Raw genomic sequence first — 24656 nt, forward strand, 5'->3', positions numbered from 1 at the left:
TAATGTACCACGTTGGCAATCAAAGGACTTCAGCTTAGATACAATACCATAGCTTGGAATCTTGAAGTAGGAATTTTGTAGCCAGTTAGTACAATACGTGGTACAAATTTTGGTCAACAGCACCATATCGTATTTCATAGAATAAATCATAGGATTTAACGCATTTAAACTATTAGGAAGTTGATCAAGGGTAGTAATTCGAGCTAGAAGATCTGGATTTACTCGTTTTTGGTTTTTATAACTCGGGTTACTGGTGCTGTTGCTTGTCTAGCCTGGATTCTTATCTGTTCCACTGAAAGAGTTTGCTGATTCATTCAAGTTGGCGGTATAATAGCTTGTTTCACTTCCTAGTCATTGTTTACTAATCATCCTGGAACGGTTTTTGGTAGAGTTATCACTAGTAGCTTTTGTAATACTAATATTTACAGTATTTACATGGTTGATGGCCTGGGGTTCTACATTTGTATAAAGGCCGGAGAAACAACTTCTCTCTGGATTTCCGTTTTTATTGGCACAATACAGAAGTCACAGATTGCGAAATTTCAAAAGCAGCCTTTCTCTCTTTAAGCTCTGTTGCACGATCTTTATACTTTTATTGGTCCTGTTTCGATCGATCTTTGCGAAATTGTACTGGCCCTTTCTTTAAGCAAGACTATTATAAGATTTGTTTTATTAACAGGAAAATATGATATAGTAAACGAAAGGGGGTGGTGCTCTATTATGGGTTTGATTGCTGGTCCAGGCATGCTATTGTAGCCGACAGACGTTTGTTATGGGGCCGTACTTGATTCTTTAGTTGTCTAAGAGAAACAGACTGACAGGGTTAGAATCATCACATAAAATGATAATACCGAATGTAAAAATACTTTTTTTCGTATATCTTGGTCATTTTCGGCACGAAAGATCTTTTGTTCTTCACTTTCTAACGATTGTTGAAAGTAAACCTTGAGTGATTGAATTTCTGCTTGCACAATTTGCCTTGTTTCATCCGTGCTACGTTTTGGAATCTTGCTACTTCCAAACTATTCACTTTTTTTTACAGAGCATAGCTCAGCTTTGAGTGCAATCTCGGTTTGCGCAGTGGTATTAAAACGACTAGTCAAAAGATTTTGCTAATGCCTGCCTAATCACTGAAGCTGTATCTTGAATATTAGCTGCAAATTGAGGGCAGAAATAGGTCTATATATTTTTTGGTAATAAAAAACATCCACTTACAGAATGCATTGTAGATTGAAGCTTTAAAATCTTTTTCTAGGTCAGAAATGCACAACAGATATCTGCACATTTTTGGGGAACTTTCTCTAGGACGCTTTGTTTTACACGGTATGTCTGACGTGAAGCGCTTAGGGATTACATCTTTTCTAGATGGTAGCCTGCATGGAATTCAAAAAAGGATTGTCACAAGGGCTCAATTAAAACTAAATGGTTAAAGACGAAAATAGCCTGTTTAGTGGTTTTATCGTCACTTTCTTCAGGTAGGGATCAAACTTATGATTAGTTAACTATTTAGAAGTCGCTGATTACCTCGCTGGGTCTGATTCAATATTTCACTTGGGATAATTGGTAGGCTAAAGGTCTACCAAATCATGTTATTAAGTTAGGACTAAAGTGAATACACAATTTGATGCCTTTTTGGTAAAGTTCTACCAAATCATATTATTGAGTTAGAAATAAAGTGAATACACCATTTGATGACTTTTTTATGCTGATTATGAATATAATAGCCTAATCATTTCTATTGGAAATGAATTTCAGCCCCCGCCCTATATATACCTAACCTAACCCTGAATTGGCATATATAGGGGGGGGTCTGAAATTCATTTCTGATAGAGATGATTATTATATTTTTAATCAGCATAAAAAAAGGCATTGAATAGTGTATTCATTTTTTTCCTAACTCAATAATATGATTTGGTAGAACTTTACTGCCTTTTTTATGCTGATTACGAATACAATAATCATTTCTATCATAAATGAATTTCACCCCCCCCCCCCGATATATACTTAACCTAACCTAACCCTGAATTGGCATATATAGGGGGGCTGAAATTCATTTCTGATAGAAATGATTATTATATTCATAATCAGCATAAAAAAGGCATCAAATGGTGCATTCACTTTAGTCCTAACTCAATAATATGATTTGGTAGACCTTTACTGAATAATTTATATTATGGCTATTCTTTTACTCATCTTTATGCTAAGGTCTTACATCTTTTGACAAAGAATGCTTAAAAGTGAAATCTTAACACTAAGATATTACATCTTATAGTGTTCTTTGGCAAACATCTTTAATCATTCTGCTTGGGAAGGTGCCCAATGGATATTCTTAAAAAAATTACATTCCATAGAATATAAAAATAATATCCAACTACACTTAGTATCAAGATAAATTATCATGCTAGACAGATAATAACATTTTTAAGACTTACACCTTTTCCTACCTAGCTGAATATTTGACTGTCTGTGCAATATACAGAACAGGCTATCTACCTAGTTAGATAATAACATAGCTTAGTGTTTCAGATATATATCCAACTAGGCAGATAAAAATGTTCTCTAAGCAGTTTGGGGTTAATATCCAACTAGCCAGATAATTCATTTCTCTTAGCCACAGCATGAACATCTAACTAGGTGGATAATACCAAGTCTTAACACTCCTGATATATATCCAACTAGGAGGATAAGTAAATTACATTATACAGTTTTGGGATAATATCCAACTAGCCAGATAAATTGTTTCTTTTAGGCACAGCAAGAATATCTAACTAGGTGGATAATGATGTGGCTTGGTGTTTCTGATATTTATCCAACTAGGCAGATAAGAAGATTCTCTAAGCGGTTTTGGGATAATATCCAATTAATCAGATCAATTGTTTCTCTTAGGCACAGCATGAATATCTACCTAGTTGGATAATAATGTAGCTTAGTGTTTCTGATATATATCCAACTAGGCAGATAAGAAGATTCTCTAAGCAGTTTAGGGATAACAAGCAACTAGCCAGATAAATTGTTTCTCTTAAGCACAGAATGAATATCTACCTAGGTGGATAATAATGCAGCTAAGTTTTCTGATATATATTGAAGATTCTCTCAGCAGTTTTGGGATAATATCCAACTAGCCAGATAAACTGTTTCTGTTAGGCACAGCATGAATATCTACCTAGTTGGATAATAATGTAGCTTAGTGTTTCTGATATATATCCAAATAGGCAGATAAGAAGATTCTCTAAGCAGTTTGGGGTTAATATCCAACTAGCCAGATAAATTGTTTCTCTGAGGCAGAGAGAATATCTGCCTAGTTGGATAATAATGTTGCTTAGTGTTTCTGATATATATCCAACTAGGCAGATAAGAAGATTCTCTAAGTAGTTTGGGGTTAATATCCAACTAGCCAGATAAGCTAATTCATTTCTCTTAGGCACAGCATGAACATCTAACTAGGTGGATAATAGCAAGTCTTAACACTCCTGATATATATCCAACTAAGATGATAAGTAAATTCCATTAGGCTATGCAGATTTGGGATAATATCCAACTAGTCAGATAAATTGTTTCTGTTAGGCACAACATGAATATCTGCCTAGTTGGATAATAATGTTGCTTAGTGTTTCTGATATATATCCAACTAGGCAGATAAGAAGATTCTCTAAGTAGTCTGGGGTTAATATCCAACTAGCCAGATAATTCATTTCTCTTGGGCACAGCATGAACATCTAACTAGGTGGATAATAGCAAGTCTTAACACTCCTGATATATATCCAACTAGGATGATAAGTAAATTCCATTAGGCTATGCAGTTTTGGGACAATATCCAACTAGCCAGATAAATTGTTTCTGTTAGGTACAATAAGAATATCTAACTAGGTGGATAATGCTGAGTCTTAGATTCTTCTTATATATACTTAACTAAGCAGGAAGCTACTTAACTAACTAGTTGGATTAATATCAGAAGGGCTAGGACAAAGTGTTATTTATCAAGTTATATGTTTAGACTAAATTTAAGAGAAAAAAATTGTCAGACTACTGGGCTTTTACCATAAGTTTGTAGACAAGATTTACTTTTCGGTTAAGTAAGATATATTTAAGAAGCTTTAATTAATAATATTATCTATCTATCTAGAGGTACTAAGTTGCCTCTTATGCTAACTTCCTACTTGGATAATTTCTTATTTGCTTAAAAGAATTTTTCAGATAGCTAACTAGTTGGATAACTAGTTGAGATGTAAGATCTTAGTAGGCCTACAAAAGAACAGTCCTGTTATCAACTTAGAGAGAAGTCACTTCCTATTTTACATCCACATTAAATCTTCTATATGTTCTTTTGTGAAAAAGTAACAACATCTTGGTAATGATCAATGAATCCTACCTTTAGTTCCTTATATATTGTTTTTTCTTTATACAAAAGGACAGGAAAGATTTAAAGGAATTTTATATGGAAAGTCATAATTTTTATAATATGTTGTCATTTGGATATCTCTATTTTAATACCAAGACAGATTTTCTAGCCCAAAAGAAATGGTAGCATTTAGGAATTATAACTCCAATGGTTTCACCTGAATGTTTACCAAGTCTTACTTATTTGAGATTTTTGTTCCAATTTATTGTAAAATTCTAGTTTAGCTACTTTTTACTATCTTAGAAAGAGGTTAGGTTAGGAAAATTCAACTTCTGTAATGAATCCAGGCCCATAAACACATTCTGGGAAGGTATTGGCAAGCTTCTATGTTAATGCTTTTCTGATTTTTAAGTCTTAGAATTTTTGTATACTTGACAGATCTAGGCCTACAGTAAAGGCACCAATGATTTGACTGTACAGTTTTAGAGCCACTGTCAAAATTTTCCTTCAAAACAGGATACTCTGCTTAGTTGTGACTTGGAACCCCATCTCTTTAAGCTGTCATTATTTTTTGACAATGCAAAATGTGGAAACTATATCCAAGAAACCCAGATAAGAAAACCATGTTCAATTCAATCAGTTTCCTGCTTTCAACACTAAAGGAGCCTCCAACAATTTGTTAGCTATGTAATGCTCCAACTGTCATTACTTTGTTATTTTTTGCAAAAAAAAAAGTTGGGATCAACACCAATGCATCAAGATACAACCCATCTTCTCTAAAGTGTAGCCACATTGGCTTTTTCTTGGTAAGATTAAGTTAGAATGGCAACTATTATTATATTGAAAAAACTCTGTTCCAACTGTCAAAAATTTTTGTCTCATCTAGTGGAATACAAGACAAACTAAAAATGTTCCTTGGGCCAAATTCAAATTTAGCTATTGGCTTCTATTACGAGATTCATTTCTTTTGAGAATATCTTGTAGTAACCTTGTCAAAATTTTTGAAAGACAGCATCAAGCCCTATTGAAATATAGGTGACTCTGTCAAAACTTCACTGAATATGTAAAACAGATGAGAATCAACTCATCTGTTTGAGAAATCCACTCCTGTTTTCTTAAGCCCTATCCCACCCAAAATGCTAATGAAATGTTAAACTCCTTGGTGTCACAAACTTATTATAGTTTTAAGTAGGACATGCATATTTCAAGAATTCTGGACTTTCCAGACAAAGGATAGTCAAAACATTTTTTTAAAAGTATATTAAAATGATAAATTAACTTTGAAATGGCCAAATGTTGACAACACTTTCACTGTGAACAACAAAGAAATCTTTGCTGGACCATTAGAACTGAGAGGAAGTTGGCCATTCCAGAAGTTGGACTATTATATCACACATTTTATTAAAGAGACCTAGGTCACACAATTACGCTCCATATGATTCTCCAATTTCAAACCTATACTTGAGGCAATTTTTTCAGTTTTTTGCTTCAGTTTTTTTCCACTATTTGAACACTGTTTTATATATTTACACATTAAAAAAGTTGAAACAAAATAAAGAAATAAAGTAAAAAGAATAGGCATTACAAATGCACCAGGATCAGCTCACAAGTATTCCCCAAGTATTTTGACATGTGTTGAATTGGGTTCGAATTTATGTTGAAAACAGGCAACATTTTTGTTCTGTCAAATTTGTTGGTGAAAATGCTCCAATTTCAGAAAATTGGAATTTAGTCTGCTTTTCTGATTAAACTTCAAATTTTTAATCAAATAGTTAGATTTGTAGATGTTTTTCCTACATACTGAAACCCTTTTCAAACCAATAGTCCTTAAATTAAGCCTTCCAGAGTAGAAAGTGTTTTGTTTTTTTGCAGAAACTGTCAAATCATTGGTACCTTTTCCCTATACCAAATAAAATTTTGACAAAACAAGATTTTACCCTAATTTTCAATTATTGGTTTATTTTTCTCCAGTTTTATTTCTTAAAATGAAATTCCTTTTATTTGAGTTGAATTCTAAGCCATATCAATGGTTTTTTTTTCTAAATTTGGGAACTGTATTTGCAGATCTTTGAAACCTCATAAATTGGGATGAGGAAGGTTTTTAAGCTGAAAACAGTTTTGTTGTACTTCATTTAAGCAGAAGATCTATTTTTCAAGGTGACACTTTTATAATACAAGGATTTTTCAAGGTCAGGACCCTCTAGAGGGAGAAGGAGTGGAGATTGGTTCTTCAAAATACCTTCACAGGACATTCTTTAGCCTGTAAACTCATCTATGGATGTTTCATATTCCTAACCTAACCCCTTTCTAAGATAGCAAAAAGTAGCAAAACTAGAATTTTACCTAATTTACTTATAAGCTGTAATACAGCTAGTGGACTGTTATTGGTAAGAAAACAACTTCCTTTGTTTTCAGTTTTCTTAAATACAAGAGATATATGGTAAGAATAACTCCGTGATAATATAATGCATTTAGTTAAATGAAGTAGCCTAAACAAGTTTTCAAGCACATTACATATATTACCCCCACAAGGCTTTATGGCAAAGAATGTAGGTAGAAAGAAAACAAAATACACTAAAGAGGAATATAAAAGTTATGGGCAGATGCAGTTTAGTTGGGTTTAGTTGAGTCAAGGCTGCATGGTTCTTCAATTGGGGTTTTCAAGAATAGTATCCCTTTAGTCATTCTCATTAGACTCAATAGTAAAATGGGCAAAGGTCTAGAATTGGGCCTCTCCAGAAGAAGACAATGCTAGGGCAAAAACAGACATATTTTTATATTGCTAATTTTATGCTGGTTTTTAAGGTTTGATTTGTACTTTCAATTATACCTCCACTGTCCTACCCTAATGTCATATAGGGTAGACTAAATATTGAATAATTTGAATAGACAATCTACAAGTAAAGTTGACATACCATTTAATAACTTTATTATGCTGTTTCCAAGTATAATAATTGGTCTTGTAAGAAATTTAATTTTAATCCAACTTTTCTAACCTTACCCAAATATACATCCCATATTATACATTTCCCATGTGTTTATTGATTCTCAAGTTTTTCACTATTGATTCAATTTATAGGTAAACTGGATTTAACAAAAGTTACACTAACAGAGGTATATAAGCTGTATTTAAAATAAAATAAAAACTATATCATATGAGGGTTCTTAAGGGGCTTAAAATTTAATTTGTGAAAAAAAAATTACTGTATTCTAAAAGAACATAAACAAAGCATCAAGCACTTTATATTTTGGACATTTATGTGAATTATTCAATATTTAACCCATATATCCCTTGGCTATATAAAGAACTAGCCAAAAAATTATGAAATTCTTATTTTATAATATGCAGCAAGTACCAATGATTCATTTTTTCTTATTTTTTTCCTATTTTCATCCATATTTTTCGATCATTTTTGATTAATAACCTAACCTTGATGTATAATATAGGCTATAGCAAGAATTTCATCCATTTTTTTGTATAGTCTAGGGCTACATAAATCTTAAAGACAGGCTGGCAATTATTGTCGAAAACACAAACCAAACCCTGGAAATAGGCCTAAAAGTTATTTAAAAAATTTTATCTGTCTGTTTTAGTATATCTCCTTCTGAAGAGGCTCAAATTTTGCCTTTACCATAAAATGAAACTTACAGGGATTTTTTAGAGGGTGAAATTTCTCAAAAAAAGTATTATGGTAAAACAAAAAGTACCATAGAGAGGGGTAAGTTTGAACTAAAGATCAAGAAAATTCAAGGTTATCTTGTGATATTTTTTTTTATAAACTAGCATTAGTTCAAAATTGTTTTTGGTGAATAGTAACATGTCTCCGTGTTGAATGGTAACTGTCCCAAACTTCCAGATTTGTGTTGTGAAAGCTATACCAATGCTAAAAAGTTGTCCCAAAAATGGTGTGTAATATGCACTTTGCAGTCATTCTTTAGATTGTCTTTTCCATTTGATTAATTAAGAAAAACTTTTTCCACAAAATAAGTTTTTCAAAGAAAAGTAAAGAACTCCATTAAACAAAAAATGAGCCAAAATAAAATCAAATAATCTACCAAGAATGAAACTACCACAAATCAGCATCAATAAATAAATGAAACCCAGAACAAACAGAAATTAACATAAATTGGGCTCAAAACCCCTATGCCTTCCCAAGCACAGAACAAAATTTGCACTTTACTGACAAAAATATAAATGTTTTTACTTTTATAACTTTAATAAAGTCAAATAATATTAAAATTTTGATTACTAAATATTGGTATATGTATATTAAACTGACAATGCACATTCATTTGTATTTTTTTCATTAAAGTGCAAATTTTGTTCTGGGCTTTTGAAGGCATAGGAGTTTTGAGCCCAACTTATGTTAATTTCTGCTCATTTTGAGTTTGACTTGGTTATTTATTGTAATTTCTGTTTGTGCTGGGTTTCATTTATTTATCAATGCTGATTTGTGGTAGTTTCACTCTTGGTAGATTATTTGATTTTATTTTTGCTCATTTTTTGTTTAATGGAGTTCTCTACTTTTCTTTGAAAACTTATTTTGTGGAAAAAGTTTTTTAATTAATTTCTTTTTCTTTTATATTGACATAGTCTTTTCAGGGAAAATGAAAATAATACTCTAAATCTTTTCATTTTTTGTAAGACTTTATAGTTTGGCCTGCTATTTGTATGCTGGAGATAAATTTTCAGCAACTTTTAACAACATACAACCTTTGAAAAATCTGGACACAAATAGAAGTGTTTAATTTAGTTTCATACCTCCTCTAGTTGACCTGAAATGGAAGGCTTAATACTATTGGCAAAAAATCTGTTAACTTTCTTTGATAGCTTGGATACACTTATGCTATTTTGATTTGGCCAAATTTTAAGAGCAGAAGTAGCCCCCAAAATTTGAACATAATACCCTCAGTTGTTCTTGGGATACTGCTGAGATGCCTTATTGGGTATTAGCATTAATACAGTGCATTTTGATTTAATCTTAAGGCAACATTTAATTTTTTAAACATAATGGGTAAATGGGAGGGTGGGCGTGGGATTAGTTGCCCTCCACTCACTTTCAACAATTAAAAAGGGCATCAGCCCTTTCTATTTTCAATCAAATGAGCCCTTTTCTAAGTTCCCACGACAACTCCTTCAATATGAAGTGCCCTGGTCTAAACAACAACAACAACAAAAATTATACATTATACCCACATCAATCTTTACTATAAAAATGTCAAGCCTTCCAATCACTTCCGACTGTTAAAAAGGGCACCAGGCCTTTCGATTTGCAATCAAATGAGCTCCTTTTGAAACGACAACGCTTTCTATAAACACCTTATATGCCCCCAGGGCATAAATTACAACCCTTACCCTAAGGGCTGTTAGGGTTGCTGTCATTCTCTAAGACCTAATTTCCAGAACTTTCAACTGCATTAAACAAAATGGCTATCTCAAAATTTTGACTGGATGTATTTGGGGAAATGGTGGGCGTGAGACGGGCATTAGTTGCTCTCCAATTACTTTCAACTATTAAAAAAGGCACTAGCCCTTTCAATTTCCAATCAAATGAGCCCTTTTGAAGTTTCTACAATAACACTTTCAATAAAAACCTTACGTGCCCCCAGGGCATAACTTACAACCCTTGCCCTGAGGGCTGGGGGGTGTCATTCTCAAATACCTAATTTCCAGAATTTTCTATTACATTGAACAACATGGCTATCTGAAAATTTTGATTGGATGTGTTTGGAGGACTGGTTGGCATGAGAGGGGGGTTAGTTACTCTCCAATCACTTTTGACTATTAAAAAGGGCACTAGCCCTCTCAGTTTCAAATTGAATGAGCCCCTTTGAAGTTTTACGACAACTCTATCTATAAAAACCTTATATGCCTCCAGGGCATAACTTGCAACCTTTGCCCTGGGGGCTCTGGGGGGTTTGTCATCTTTAAATACATAATTTCCAGAACTTTCAACTATGTTGAACAAAATTTCTATCTGTAAACTTTGATTGAATGTTTTTGGGGAAATGGTGGGCATGAGAGGGGGGTTACTCTCCACTCACTTTCAACTATTAAAAAGGGCAATTTCAATTTCCAATCAAATGAGCCCTTTTTGAAATTTCTACAACAACTTTCTATATAAACCCTATTGCCCCCAGGGCATAACTTGCAATCCTTGCACTGAGGGCTCTGAGGGTGTTATCATTATAAAAAAAACCTAATTTCCAGAGCTTTCAACTACGTTGAACAAAATGGATATCTCAACATTTTGATTGGATGTGTTTGGGAAAATGGTGGGCGTAAGAGGGGTGTTAGTTGCTTTCCAATCAGGAGAATGCTCTCCACTTTCAACTATTAAAAAAGGCACTAGCCCTTTCAATTTCCTATTAAATGAGCCCTTTTGATGTTTCTACAACAACACTTTCAATAAAAACCTTATATGCCCCCAGGGCATAACTTACAACCCTTGCCCTGAAGACTGTGGGGGAGTGTTCTGCTCAAAGGTATAATTTCCTGAACTTTGAATTGTGTGGAACAAAACGGCTATCTCAAAATTTTTATTGGTTGTATTTGTGGGAAATGGTGGGCGTGGAAGGGGTGTTAGTTGCCTTCCAATCACTTTCGGCTATTAAAAATGGCACTAGCCATTTCAATTTTCAATCGAATGAGCCTTTATTGAAGTTTTTACGACAATGCTTTCTATCAAAACCTTATATGCTCCCAGGGCGTAACTTACACCCATTGCCCTGAGGGCTGTGGAGTTGTCATCCTCAAAGACCTTTTTTTCCAGAACTTAAAACTACGCTGAATAAAATGGTTATCTCAAAATTTTGTTTGGATGTGTTTGGCGAAATGGTGGGCGGGAAAGGGGGTTAGTTGCCCTCCAATCACTTTCAGCTATTAAAAAAGGCACTAGTCCTTTCAATTTTCAATCAAATGAGCTTTTTTTGAAGTTTCTACAACAACGCCTTCTATAAACACCTTACATGCCCCCAGGGCATAACTTGATACCCTTGCCTTGAGGGCTGTGGGGGAGTGTCCTCCTCAAAAACATAATTTCTGTGTCGAAATCAACTACGCTGAACAAAATGGCTATCTTAAAATTTTGATTGGATTTGTTTCGGGAAATGGTGGCCATGGAAGGGGTGTTAGTTACCTTCCAATCACTTTTGACTATTAAAAAGGGCGCAAGCCACTCCAATTTTCAATTGAATGAGCCCTTTTCGAAGTCTCTACGACAACTTCTTTGATACAAAGTGCCCTGCTCTAACGGAAAAAAACAATATATAATACATTTTGCCAATATTGTTCTTATTTGCCCCCAGGGCATAACTTAAAACCCTTGCCCTGAAGGTTGTGGGGGAGTGTGCTCATCAAAAACATATTTTCTATCTGAAAATCCACTACGCTGAACAAAATGGCTATCTCAAAATTTTGATTGGCTGTGTTTGGGGGATTGATGGGCGTGGGGGGGGGGCTAGTTGCCCTCCAATCACTTTTCACTATTAAAAAGGGCACTAGCCACTCCAATTTTCAATCGAATGAGCCCTTTTCAAAGTTTCTACAAGAACTTCTTCGATACGAAGTGCCCTGGTATGAAAAAAAAATAATAATAATACATTGTGCCAACACCGTTCTTTACTTAGGCAGCCTGATTGCGCTGCCTATGATTGTAGACTTTCCAGGATTTGCTTCTGAAGCTGGGTTCTTTTTTCTGTAGTTTCTTTTGGGTTTTGTCTTTTTTTTCTTATGTTTTTTTTTCTTGTTATTGTTTTTTTCTTATATTTTCTATTTTTCTCTTATATCTAACTGGATATTCCATTGTCTCTCATAATGATTTTCAAATGACTTCCACCCAAAACAAAATAAAAGTAGGTTTGAAGGAATTAAGAAATCGTGCAAATTTTTACAGTAGTAAAAACGAAGCTGAGCTTGATTTGCACCTTCCTATGTTCGACAGATTCAAAATTTGAATATAAAATATCATGAAAAAACTATTAAAATGAATTCAATTAGGTATAGTTACTTTTGATTTCAAGGAATGGAGATAAAAATAAGGGGAAAATGAAAATTACATATTTGTTTTTCTTATAATTTCTGCCAACTGTGCCCCCACTTATATTTTAATAAAAACATAATTTAAAAAATTATCAGATAATTAGAACCATGAAACTAATTATTGGAAATATTTTGCCCCTAAATTTTCTGCTTTTTGGACAAGTGCCCTCTCTGTCCCCCTTAAAACTGAATCTGCCACCTAATGTTTGAAATATTTGTATTCTTCCCTTAGTCATGAGGAAAGGCCTGCCTCCCTTCCCTATTGTCACCTATTTACGCATTCCAGTTGAAAGTTGTCACATTTAGGGGACTTAGACACACTTGCTTGTAAGGAATGAACATTTTGGCAAAATGTTTTAAATACAGCCAAGTGACTTACAAAACTACATTAGTCCAAATAGTAAATACTACTCACTAGTAAGATAGCTGTTCAAAAACTGTCATTTGCCTTTTAACTTTCTCATTTGTAAAATTTTTCAAGGACTTAAAATAAACAATAGATTGTCCTTGGGTTGCAAAAAAATCTAATCCATTTACTATATCCTACCGCAGAGCTTAGTTCCTCCAGCCTCCAGAGGCAGACAGAATGTGCATCAGTGAGTAGCCTTCAATCTTCTCTCAAGTGGGTTAATGAGTAAATGTCCTCCCATTGTGTGATGAGACTATTTTAATTGCAGTTGGTTACTACCGTATGAAAATTCAATAAATTAGTCTTGAATGTAGGAGTTTCTATGCTTATTTTGCTTTTATATTCCAATTAGTTTCTAGGTTTAGTGCTCCTTGATTTACTTTTGAAGGTATGATACCATATACATATTTGCAGTATAGTTATGGCATATAGTATCATATAATATTTCTTAATTTCTTAGATGCTAGAGATTTCTAGTCACCTGGAACATTCAAGAGAGACTGAATGCTAATTTGACTCAATTGGTAAAGTATGGAAACACCTATGCTGTCTGACATCACTGCTGTTAAGCAAGGTAATGTGTTAAGAAAGCAATTTAAGATTATTTGCTGCTTATTTCTGCTACTTTTTTGTAAAAATTAGGAAACTTGTAACCATTCCCCACTTATTTCTCTTACTTTAACCCGAAAAATACTTTAAACAAACTGTAAAACATAACTATTATTGATTAAAACATATTTTTCAAAGAAATTTTAAAAACTAAAATCTTGCTATTCAAGCCCTTTATGTAATTTGATAAACAATTACCCTCAAATTAATTATTTTATTCTTTTTTATAATTAGAGGTGAAAAAGTTTTTTTTTTTTTTATTAATATAAAGAATGGGATATGGAGAAATGGTAGAAATTTTAGAAGCAATTGAAAAGAGCATTAATGTTTGAAAGTCCTTTTAACACCTCATCTTATATCAAACCTTTCCTATCTCTTTGTTATCAAGGTTTTGTTGATCAAAAGTCGCACCTTCCCCAAGCTTCCCTGCTCTTATTCTGCAGCATCAAAGTATTTCAGATACTAATTTGTGCATGGTTTCCTTAATAATAGACTAGATATCTTAGGATTCACCAACATTTTAGCTTTCTTTGGGTTGAAGCTTATGCTTTGTGGCAGAAAATGATACTTTATTGTGGCACAGTCTTTTTTCTACTTAAAAAGGCCACTAAAGAGCACCATATCCATTCAAATTAGCTGTCTCCCAATATTTAAAACCCGTTGTTTTAGCATAATCATCTTGAAAAAAAAAACAGGGCACACATCTGTGCTACCAATGTAAAAATTTGAATTACCTTGTGATTCAAGTCAAGGCCTCCAAGTGACTAGTCTAGGTTTTTTTTTGGGGGGGGGGGTATTTCCAATAGTGTGATTTTACTGCAATTTTACTTTGAAGGGTTTTCAGATTCTTTTGTTAAAGTTTTATAAAAATCATTTCAATAATTGTAAATTACCATTCCATTTAACTAGAATAATAGTCAAGATTTTGAATTAGTGTGCAAAGAAAACTGCCTTGATTTCATTGAATAATTTTGTAGAAAAGGCAATAAAAAATCAGTTTGGTAAAAAGGAACAGTTTGATAAAGCTGTAGGTCCAACAATGAAATTTAAAAGTGTTTTCATATAAGACGATTGTCAGATAAACTATTCAAGGTGTCTGTTGAAGGAATCCAGCTATAAATTAAATGTAAAAAATTTGCTAAGAGTAAAAGCTTATAATTTGCCAGAATTGTTTCTATTTGATGTCAATTCTTTGGCAGGCTCTTCTTAAAATTACTAAATGTTTGTTTTAGTGTTTTAAGATTACTGCCAAACTAAGCAAACTGTTATATCTCATAGTCCCAAAATTTGAACAGTATTCAAGCTGAATTTTAATACTTATTGGATTTTTTCTCTAGTCAAGAAATAACCAATGGTAAAAAGGAACAGTTTGATAAAAATAATTTTAGGTCTAATATACGGCCAAATTCCAAGATTTCAGTGTTCACATAAACACCCCTGTGAAATTGCAGTGCCCATTTTTAATTGGAAAAGAAACAGAAGTATCGTCAGGGTTTCAGGCTCTTTTTCAAGATTTGTAAGAAATGTTCATGTAAAATATAGTAAAACTAAAATGAATATAACGTATTGTTAATGAATTTGCTTTGAATTTGATTTCGCTTCATTGTTGCCTACTGAGGCTACTGGGAGAGGGATAAGTCAAGACGGAATACAAACTCCGGGAGTCTATATAGCTTTCTTATGGTTGAATATTATATGATAGATGATAATATGATATAATTTTCTAGCTAAGATTTAACTCCAACTGGTCTTTGAGCTAACTTTTTCAAATATGGTGTGCATGGTTTTCTAGATAGAATAGTGGCAAGAGGGTTCAATGTAATCACATTTAATCTTCTTTTGATTGCTTTCATGTTATCACCCTCAAGAAAAAAAAAAATAGAATATTAACACCAAAGCAACTGTTTTGCAGTTGCTTTGGTGGTCTCATTGAAGTAACTCATATCTTCTTTTCCCTACCTGGATCAGTTGCGACAATTGTATTTTATTGGTGTTGGGTTTTATTTGTTTTTAGTTTAGTTTCGTTTTTTATCTTTGTTTCTCTTGTGCTGAAGACGCCTAGTTTTGATATAGGCGAAATATCCGCATTGTTTTACTTTTTCATCTTTTCTCTCTACTGGCTGCAGTCTTGTTTGTTGTTTTTTCATTGAGTTTTTTGTCTCTTTGTTAGTTTTTTGTCATTGCTGGCTAGTTCTGCTTAAGATCTTTCATGCAGAAGTTACAGCAGTAGGCTTATCACAAAATTGCTTTCACCTTTTTTCAAATACTTTTTTGTCATTTGGTTGTTTTTCTCAAAATGTGCATATTAGTTTTAATCTTCTAAATGAATTAGATATTTAAGACTGAAGAATGTAAAACCTCTTTCTATGGGTTTTCAATGTAAAAGATTCAAGGTCTTTTTTAAATTACAGTAAATTTGAATTGTTTATAAGCTTTTACTACTAACAAAATCCCAGAAATAGTCAACTTTTTTGCCACTCATCATCATTGGTGAGTCACTAATCAGCTTGAAATGCCATGTTTTGTAAATTGAAACTTCTATTTCTAAATAACTCCTAAGATTTCTGTTACTATGGGTGGTTGGATCTTCACTTGGAAGCGGGTATTGGTTCAACCTTGATGAAGAAGCTTTTTGAAAGAGCCTATGATGATTGACAATTATCTTTGTAATATAGTTTCTTTTCAAAATCTAATGCTTTTAATTTTTTGTATTTATTTACTAAGTGTCTTAATGTTGGGAAGATCAATTTACCTTTACTCATCTATGAGCTACCATAAAAAGAATGTACCAGCCAACTTATTTTGTTTTGAGCGTTATTGTTTTTATTTATTTTCACTCTATTTTTGTAGAAGTTGAAGACTTATCCTCAAATGAGGATAAGGATATATTTGGAAGCACACATCCCAAGCTATTAATGAAACAAGAGGCCAAACTTTTTGCTAGCTCTACTGACATCTGTGGCGATTGTCATAATGCGGACCATGTTAAACTGGAGTTGATCATTGACGGAGACGAAGGTATGCTTCAGATATCCCCATTTTTTTGTTTTTTAGCGCGTCCGAAATGAAAAGGCGTATCTTAAACTTCAATTAAAATTGTTTTGGGACGGGAAAGATAGGTGTTTATTGCATCGGATCAAATTTGTTGCATTTGAAATAAAAATTGTAAATAATAATCCCTGATCGTTTTAATTATTAAGACATAAAATTCTGTATCCCATTAAACCCCTGAATAAAACAACAAACTGAATTTTATTTGGAACATTATTCTGGCTTTTAGAACTCATTAGAATTCTTAAAATTTTAAAAATATGGAGTTAGCTGTACAGAATTAAAATTTTATGCAGTTTATGGCACATATGCCTTAATAATATTCCAATGTACAAACTCTTCTAGCCTTAGTTCCACTTGGTTTTAATGCAGCATTGTCTCGAAAGAAGTGGGTAATTTACGTGGGGCTCAGTCCTCAGGGATTGTTTCAGAATCTTTTTTCTTCTATATATTTGCAAGGCCTGGTGATATCAGAAAAGAATCCACTCGTCGCTTTGAATTTCCTGGACTTTCACTGATTATTGGATAATCCAACTATTTCCCAAAAACATCTGCTATCTCATAACAAACAACAATATCTTAGTAATAATGGCATCTGTCTAGGACTGTTATTATCAACCTGTAAATTGTGGCTTCCAAATCATGTGAAATGGAGCAATTAATAAGAGCATCAAATGATTCAGGGATTTGCAACTGATGGCAGTAGTTTCCCAGTCTCTTTGAATTTCTATTCATTAAGTAAAATATATTTTTGAATCTATTCAATCTCCTAGATCAGCCCTAAGTAAAATAGTTCCTTTTAGCTTATAATAGAGCACATTAAAATCCTTAGACTTGAAAGGATGTTACAGAAAACCATGGTGAGCAATTTTTGTTTGAACTGTAACAACCTCTCTAAACTTGATAGTCCTTAAATGACTTGGGGCAGGGATGTCTGCTGCATTATTTTTAAATTTATCAGTAGTTTATATCATTATATTTGATTTATCTATGACTAGGAATGTTATGACATGCTATAGACCATCAGGTTGAAAGCAAATAACCGATATTTCGGCTCATACCTTTCAGATCATAAGCATCACCATTTTAATTTATTTGGCTTAGAAGATGAAGTGATAAAGGAGAATCTGACAGGAACAGTATGTTCTGTGAAGAGCTCTTGAGATCAATTAAAACCTGTTTTGTGAGGCGTACTTCAAACAGTTCAGCAGAAAGTACTGATAAACTAATGTGAAGGGGGTAAAAATATTTAGGTTTGGGATGCAGGCTGCTGCACCAACTTTTGAAGCTTTATCAAAACCATCAGTATAAGCATATATATATAATTGAGGAAATGGGTATTCACACTATTTTGAAAGATCGAATGAACTTCTCAGGCTGAATAGCATGATTTATTTTTTTGCAGCCTGCCCGTATACCACTTACCGTTAGGCATCTCCCATGATTGGGAATTGACAAAGAGGAAAGTGACCATCCACTGAGAAGATCACTCCAAATACTTCTATAGATGAAGATTCCGGGAAGAGGATACAGAATTCATAGGGTGTGGTTCATTAGAGGTTTCCTGATATACAAACATGCCTGTATTCTGGTGAGTGCTGTCTTCTCTGAGGCAGAGCTCTCTCCTGCATCGGGGTGATCATGACAAGTATTCATTTAGGAACTGGGGCATGTATATGAAATTCCAAAGTAATACAAACGGCAGAGATTTGTAAATATTGTAAGAACTATTTTAACTATATACTATGATAACTATCAGCAAATACTAAATTCCATATTCCATCTTAGCTCTTACATAAACTTTATAAACATCAATCATTGTTATAGGTGATGAACCCATTTAGGATTTACAGGTCGTTTTAGTAGAGCCGGCTTCTGGACAATATTATTCCTGAGTTATTTCATGGGATCGTGCCGTGTTACTTTGGAACTAAAGACAATTCCCAACAACTACACTGAACATTCCTAATCTACAAGAGAGCTATTCAAAACAATGCTTGACTTAGACTGTATGTTTTTGTCTAGTGAATAGGATTTCCTCGGTTTTGGAAGTGTAAATAGACAAATCTAATGCTTCTGAAAAGCAAGAGATTATGTGAACATCTTGTTAAAGATCTCGGACCATTTCAAGGACACTTGTGCCTGACTTCAATATTTATGGTCATAATTAAAAAGCCCAAATAATCCATGCTGTAATTGAAGCTCAGAGATATATACATTAAGCAGAAGAGGATTAAGGATGGGTCCCTGAGGTAAGCCTTCTTTAATAGGGTGTTCAGTTAAAAATCAAGTCAAGTAATGTCCAAATAATTAAAACGGGGCTTTTTCATAAATATTGCCTTTTACACTATTGAAAGTGGAGTGAGCTTGATGAGGTTAAAAAAATACAAGTCATTGTGATTCTGAAAGAATTTTATATTATTATAGTTTTCCTTGTTGCAGCGTCTTCCGATAATGATATGAGTAAACAAGAATGTGGATTGCATAGCATGCCAGGTCGTGCAAGAATAAGTCTGAAAAAAGAAACAAATTTTAACTGTCAAAATGAGATGCCAAGTCACGTATATGCATTTGCTGAAAATGATGTTGCAAAACAGGAGGTTTCTCATACTGAAAAAAGACCTTTCGAATGTGATATATGTAAGAAACATTTTACTACAAATTTCAATTTATCCGTTCATCAAAGAATTCCTACTGGTGAAAAACCTTTTGAATGTGGTACATGTAAGAAATGTTTTAATTCATGTTCCAGTTTATCTTATCACAAAAGAACTCATACTGGAGAAAAACCTTTTGAATGTGACGTATGTAAGAAATGTTATACAGGAAGTTCCGTATTATCTTATCACAAAAGAACTCATACTGGAGAAAAACCTTTTCCATGTGAAATATGTGAGACAACATTCAGCCAAAGAGGCAGTCTAGTTCGTCATCAAAGAACTCATGCTGGAGAAAAACCTTTTGAATGTGACATATGTAAAAAATGTTTTACTTATAGTTCCGTTTTGTCTAATCACCGAAGAACTCATACTGGAGAAAAACCTTTTCCATGTGATATATGTGACAAAACATTTCGCCGAAAAGCGGACCTATTTATTCATCAAAGAACTCATACCGGAGAAAAATTTTTTGAATGTGATATATGTGACAAAACGTTTCGCCAAAAAGCCCACCTATTTATTCATCAAAGAACTCATACTGGAGAAAAACCTTTTGAATGTGATATATGTAAGAAATGTTTTGCTCATAGCGGCAGTTTTTCCTATCATCAAAGAACTCATACAGGAGAAAAACCTTTTAAATGTGATATTTGTGACAAATTATTAAGCAGAAAAGCTGACCTATTTATTCATCAAAGAACTCATAATGGAGAAAAACCTTTCGAATGTGATATATGTAAGAAATGTTTTACTTCAAGTGCGATTTTATCCAATCATCAAAGAACTCATAGTGGAGAAAAACCTTTTGAATGTGATAAATGTAAAAATAATTTTTGCTTCAAGATCCGGTTTATATAATCACCAACGAACTCATACTGGATAAAAACCATTCGGATAAGATAAATGTAAGAAATGTTTTATTTCAAGTGTCAGTTGAAATGATCATCAAAGAACTTGTACTGGAGAAAAGCCTTTTGAATGTGATATATAAGACAAAACATTTCGCCAAAAAGCCGCCCTATTTATTCATCAAAGAACTCATACTGGAAAAAAATGTGTAATGTATGTAAGAAATCTTTTACTTCAAGTACCGTCTTATCGTATCATCTAAGAAGCCACACTGAGGGAAAGCTCTTTGTGTATGTCAGTGTTTAATAACGTTATATGCTTATTAAAATGCTCTTGTTTGATTTATCAAAGAATCATGCTAGAGGAAAACTTCTTGTCGTATGTAATTTTGTGCTTACAGGAAATTTTTTGTCAGCAATCCTTAAGAAAACTTTTTTTTATTTCCAAAAAGCTTAAGCACTTATAAATATATAAACAAAAAATTAGAATTTTTTCAAGCTTTTTTTAAACAATTCATATGTTATTTTATAAAGAAAATATCACTCAAGAAGTACATCCCTTTTTTCGAATTAAAAACTAAATATGAGATATTGGAGTTAAATTTGACAGTATGCTCAAGCTTAGAAACTTTTTTTTTTTGAACCGTCTTCTATTCCACGTTTGTTTCGTATCTGAAATGTTGTTTTTCTTTTCAAGAATAGAAATGTTGTTTTTCCTTGTATATAAGAGGTTACTTAACACGAACTAAAATAACAGTATTGCCTTTGTAACAGCGTTGTCAGGTGGTAATTGATTCAGATAATCTTAAAGAGTCTGTTATTCTGTCATATTTGAACTTTTATTTTATATTTTGGTTCAGAGCTATGTGTGACTTATGTATATATATATCTTCTTTGGAAGTTGTGCTAGGAGGTTAGCTGTGGGGCAAAGATAAACCAAAGAAAATCCACTATCATGATTGTACCATAAGAATAAATTTTCTGTTTAGTAGACAAATGTATTTTTTTTTCCTGTTGTTTGAAACTTTGGTCCCAAAATTTCTTTTTCAGCCGAATTCTATTTGAAGTTAAATATTAGTATCGATCAACTATTCGTGTTAATTAAAGTAGATTATTATATTGTTACAAGGCCAGCCAACTTTTAGAAATAAGAGTTACTCTGTCCTTGTTATTTCAATAACTGGACAGACATTGCCTTTTGGTTTTTCTCAGTCCCTCCCATAAATCATAATTTGATGCCCCATTGACATCAAGCCCCTCTTAGAAGATTCAGCTCAATCTCCCTAGCAGTTAATGAGAAATGGCTGATATACATAGTCTTTTGATTTCATCAATTCCGCGTGTCTTTTCTTGACAATACCTTTGTTAAATTTTTAATGTCAATCAATCCCTAGAATCTCAAAGTTGATAAGACAACCAAGAAAAAACATGAATGCCTTTTCTGCTATTGAACCAATAATAGCAGGTAGGCTACTGTCAGTAAGCAGAAAACAAGCAGAATTTATTTCGTATAGATGAGGCTGTTCCTTCTCAATCCTTCCCCCTCATGGTCGTATAAAATTTTGAAGGCGCTCATTTGATTTGAAATTGAGAGTTTGTGTCTTTTTTAATTCAAAAGTAATTGGAGAGTAACCAGCCTCCGTCCTGGTACGTTTTTTTACATCTGGTTAAGTAACCTCTTAGAATGTCTGTTCAACATATCGAGGTTGTCTTTTTGTTCATAATAGTAGAAAATCTGAGTAAATACCAATCGAAGGATGTCATAGCTCCCCAGAGGCCCTGGAATAAGGACCTTAATTTTTGTTAACTACAAAAGGGGTGCAAGTTTGATTTTGGGATTCCAATGCCGTGAAACTTTTAAGCACTATTCTCCTGGTCAAAAAGATTATCTTTGGGAGGGGTAGAGGCCAGGGGTTACGAAGAAACGTTTTTCATTCACTTAAAATTAATGGGACTATATTCAGTGATGTTTTTATTATTTCCATTCAGGGGGTCGGGTGCACCAGCTAAAAGCAAACGGAAGTCCAGAAACTTCACAGCAACTGTCATAGTTACCTTAATGAGCTTTATTATTACTATACTATTAAAAAAAAAACTATTCTAAGTTAAGAATATTTCTAAGAAGCCAGGTTGAAAGAATATTCTTGGACCCTCGCAGCCTTATTTTATTGCTAATTGTTCAACGTTGGCGAAGTAAGATGAAAAATAAAGCAGGTCACACTAATAGAAAAGCAGTAAATTCGGTAAGTAAACAGCTTATTTTAAGTTAAAAACAGGTTTTACTTCCTTAGTTTGAATTAGACCGATATGGAGAAACTTTTAGAATACTAAATAATGAATTCCGTATTTTACCAAATTTGTTCCAGATAATTCACTAGGATTTTGGAAAGAGGAGAGGCATAAAATAGGAATCTACTGCGAAATTCAACTAAATTCTTTACATTTTTTAAATTTGCTGATAATTTTGATATTTTGATTTAGCTTTAACTATGTTTATAACTAAACGTATCACTACGAGATCTCCATCGCAGAATTCAGTTATAGTCAGAACCCATTTTACCAACAGGCTAAAAACCCGAAAGAAACCTGATTTGATTGATCATTTTCACCTTGTTGTCTGTTAGAACCGCCTTCACCCACAGTGGTGTTGTGGGCTAAAGTTTCTGTACCAGTTGGCATCTGAATTTAATATTTAATGGTAAAGGAGAAACATTTAATTGCCAGAAGGCACTGAACGCATTTAATATGCAGTTAGCGTTTAATATCAGAGGCAACGCTATAGCGTAAAGGCCATACGGCTCCAATGTTTTATTAATTTTTTTTGCCAGAGGCACTTCATATGGAAGGGGTCGTCGTAGAAACTTCAAAGGGGGTTTACTCGACTGGAAATCAAGTTCTAATGCAATTTTTAAGGGTCGGAAGTGATTGGAAGGCAACTAACACCCCTTCCACGCCCACCAAGTCCCCAAACACATCCTCTCGAAATTGTGAGACAGCCATTTTGTACAGCGTTGTTGATTTCCAGATAGAAATTATGTTTTTGAGGAGGACAATCCCCACAGCCCTCAGGGCAAGGGTTGTAAGTTATGCCCTGGGGCCATATAAGGTTTTTTATAGAAAGCTTTGTCGTAGAAACTTCAAAAAGGACTCATTCGATTGGAAATTCAAAGGGCTAGTGCCCTTTTTAATAGTCGAAAGTGATTGGAGGGCAACTAACCCCCCTCTCACGCCCACCTTATCCCCAAACACATCCAATCAAAATTTTAAGATAGCCATTTTGTTCAACGGAGTTGAAAACTCAGGAAATTAGGTCTCTGAGGATAACAACCCCACAGCCCTCTGGGCAAAGGTTGTAAGTTATGCCCTGGGGGCATATAAGGTTTTTATAGAAAATGTTGTCGTAGAAACTTCAGAAAGGGCTCAATCGATTGGAAATTGAAATAGCTAGTTCCCTTTTTAATAGTCGAAAGTGATTGGAAGGCAACTAACACCCCTTCCACGCCCACCATTTCCCCAAACACATCCAATCAGAATTTTGATATAGCCATTTTGTTCAACGAAGTTTAAAGTTCTGGAAATTATATGTTTGATCAGGACACTCCCCCCGAAGTCTTCAGGGCAAGGGTTATAAGTTATGCCCTGGGAGCATATATGGTTCTTATGGAAGGAATGCTCGTATAAACTTCAGACAGGGCTCATTTGATTAGAAATTGAGAGTTCTAGTTTACTTCTTAAGCGTCAAAAGAGATCGCAGGGTAATCAGCTTCGCCGCCCCCCCCCCCCAAACCCTTTTTTCCCGAATGCATCTGATTAAAATTTTGAGATAGCTATTTTGTTAAAAATAGTTCAAAGATCATATAACAAAAACTCCGGTGTCGACACAAACCCCCAGGGCCCGCGGGCAGGCGTTGTAAGTTATGCCCTGGCGGCAAATATGGGTCTTATGGAAGGGATACTCGTATTAACTTCAAAGAGGGCTCATTTGATGGGAAATTGAAAGTTGTAGTTCACTTTTTAAGAGTCAAAAGAGATCGGAGGGCACTCAGCCCCCCTCCTCATCCTTTTTTCCTCAGACCCATCCGATAAAAACTTTGAGATAGCCTTTTTTTTAAATAGTTCAAAGACCATAGAACGAAAACTCCGGGGTCGACACAACCCCCCAGGGACAGTCGTTTTAAGTTATACTCTGGGGGTATATATGGTTCTTATAGAAGGGATGCTCTTATAAACTTCAGAGAGGGCTCATTTGATTGAAAATAGAAAGTTCTAGTTAATTTTTAAAGATTCAAAAGAGACCGAAGGTTAATTAGCGCTCCACGCCCAATGCCATACGGCTCCAATGTTTTATTTTTTTTTTTTCTCAAAGGCACTCGTATGGAAGGGATCGTCGTATAAACCTCAAAGGGGGCTCATTAGATTGGAAATCAAGATTTCTAGTACCCTTTTTAAGAAAGGTGATAAAAGTGAGTGTGGTAATTATCGAGGCATTAGTCTGGTCTCTGTAGGTAGTAAATTACTTAGTAATATGATACTTTTTAGACTGAGAGATGCCGTAGACAGTTTTAAGAGAAGAACAGTACGGTTTTAGAAAAGGTGGAGGTAGTATCGACCAGATTTTCACTCTTAGGCTAATAATTGAGAAGTGACTGAATTGTCAAACACCTTTGGTCCTCAGTTTTATAGATTACGAGCAAGCGTT

At 33.8% G+C, this 24656-nt stretch overlaps 1 protein-coding gene across 1 annotated transcript; it reads left to right on the plus strand.

Moving 5' to 3' along the window:
* Nucleotides 1–1379: 1379 nt before the first annotated feature.
* LOC148945801 (uncharacterized) lies at nucleotides 1380–20576 on the plus strand. The gene is made up of 4 exons (XM_089098463.1): nucleotides 1380–1475; nucleotides 13250–13363; nucleotides 16249–16416; nucleotides 18892–20576. The coding sequence occupies exons 2-4, from the start codon at nucleotides 13321–13323 to the stop codon at nucleotides 19965–19967; spliced, it is 1287 nt and encodes a 428-aa protein (XP_088954589.1). The 5' UTR covers nucleotides 1380–1475; nucleotides 13250–13320; the 3' UTR covers nucleotides 19968–20576.
* Nucleotides 20577–24656: the final 4080 nt, after the last annotated feature.

This window comes from Artemia sp. Qi Xiang Cuo, chromosome 12, assembly GCF_049724085.1.
Source record: "Artemia sp. Qi Xiang Cuo chromosome 12, ASM4972408v1, whole genome shotgun sequence".
In the NCBI taxonomy this organism is placed as follows: domain Eukaryota; kingdom Metazoa; phylum Arthropoda; class Branchiopoda; order Anostraca; family Artemiidae; genus Artemia; species Artemia sp. Qi Xiang Cuo.

Coding starts and splice junctions, on each gene's coding strand:
- LOC148945801 (XM_089098463.1), top strand. CDS start 13,321: ATGGAAACACCTATGCTGTCTGACATCACTGCTGTTAAGCAAG. Junction 13,364..16,248: donor CATCACTGCTGTTAAGCAAG/GTAATGTGTTAA, acceptor CTATTTTTGTAG/AAGTTGAAGACTTATCCTCA. Junction 16,417..18,891: donor GATCATTGACGGAGACGAAG/GTATGCTTCAGA, acceptor TCCTTGTTGCAG/CGTCTTCCGATAATGATATG.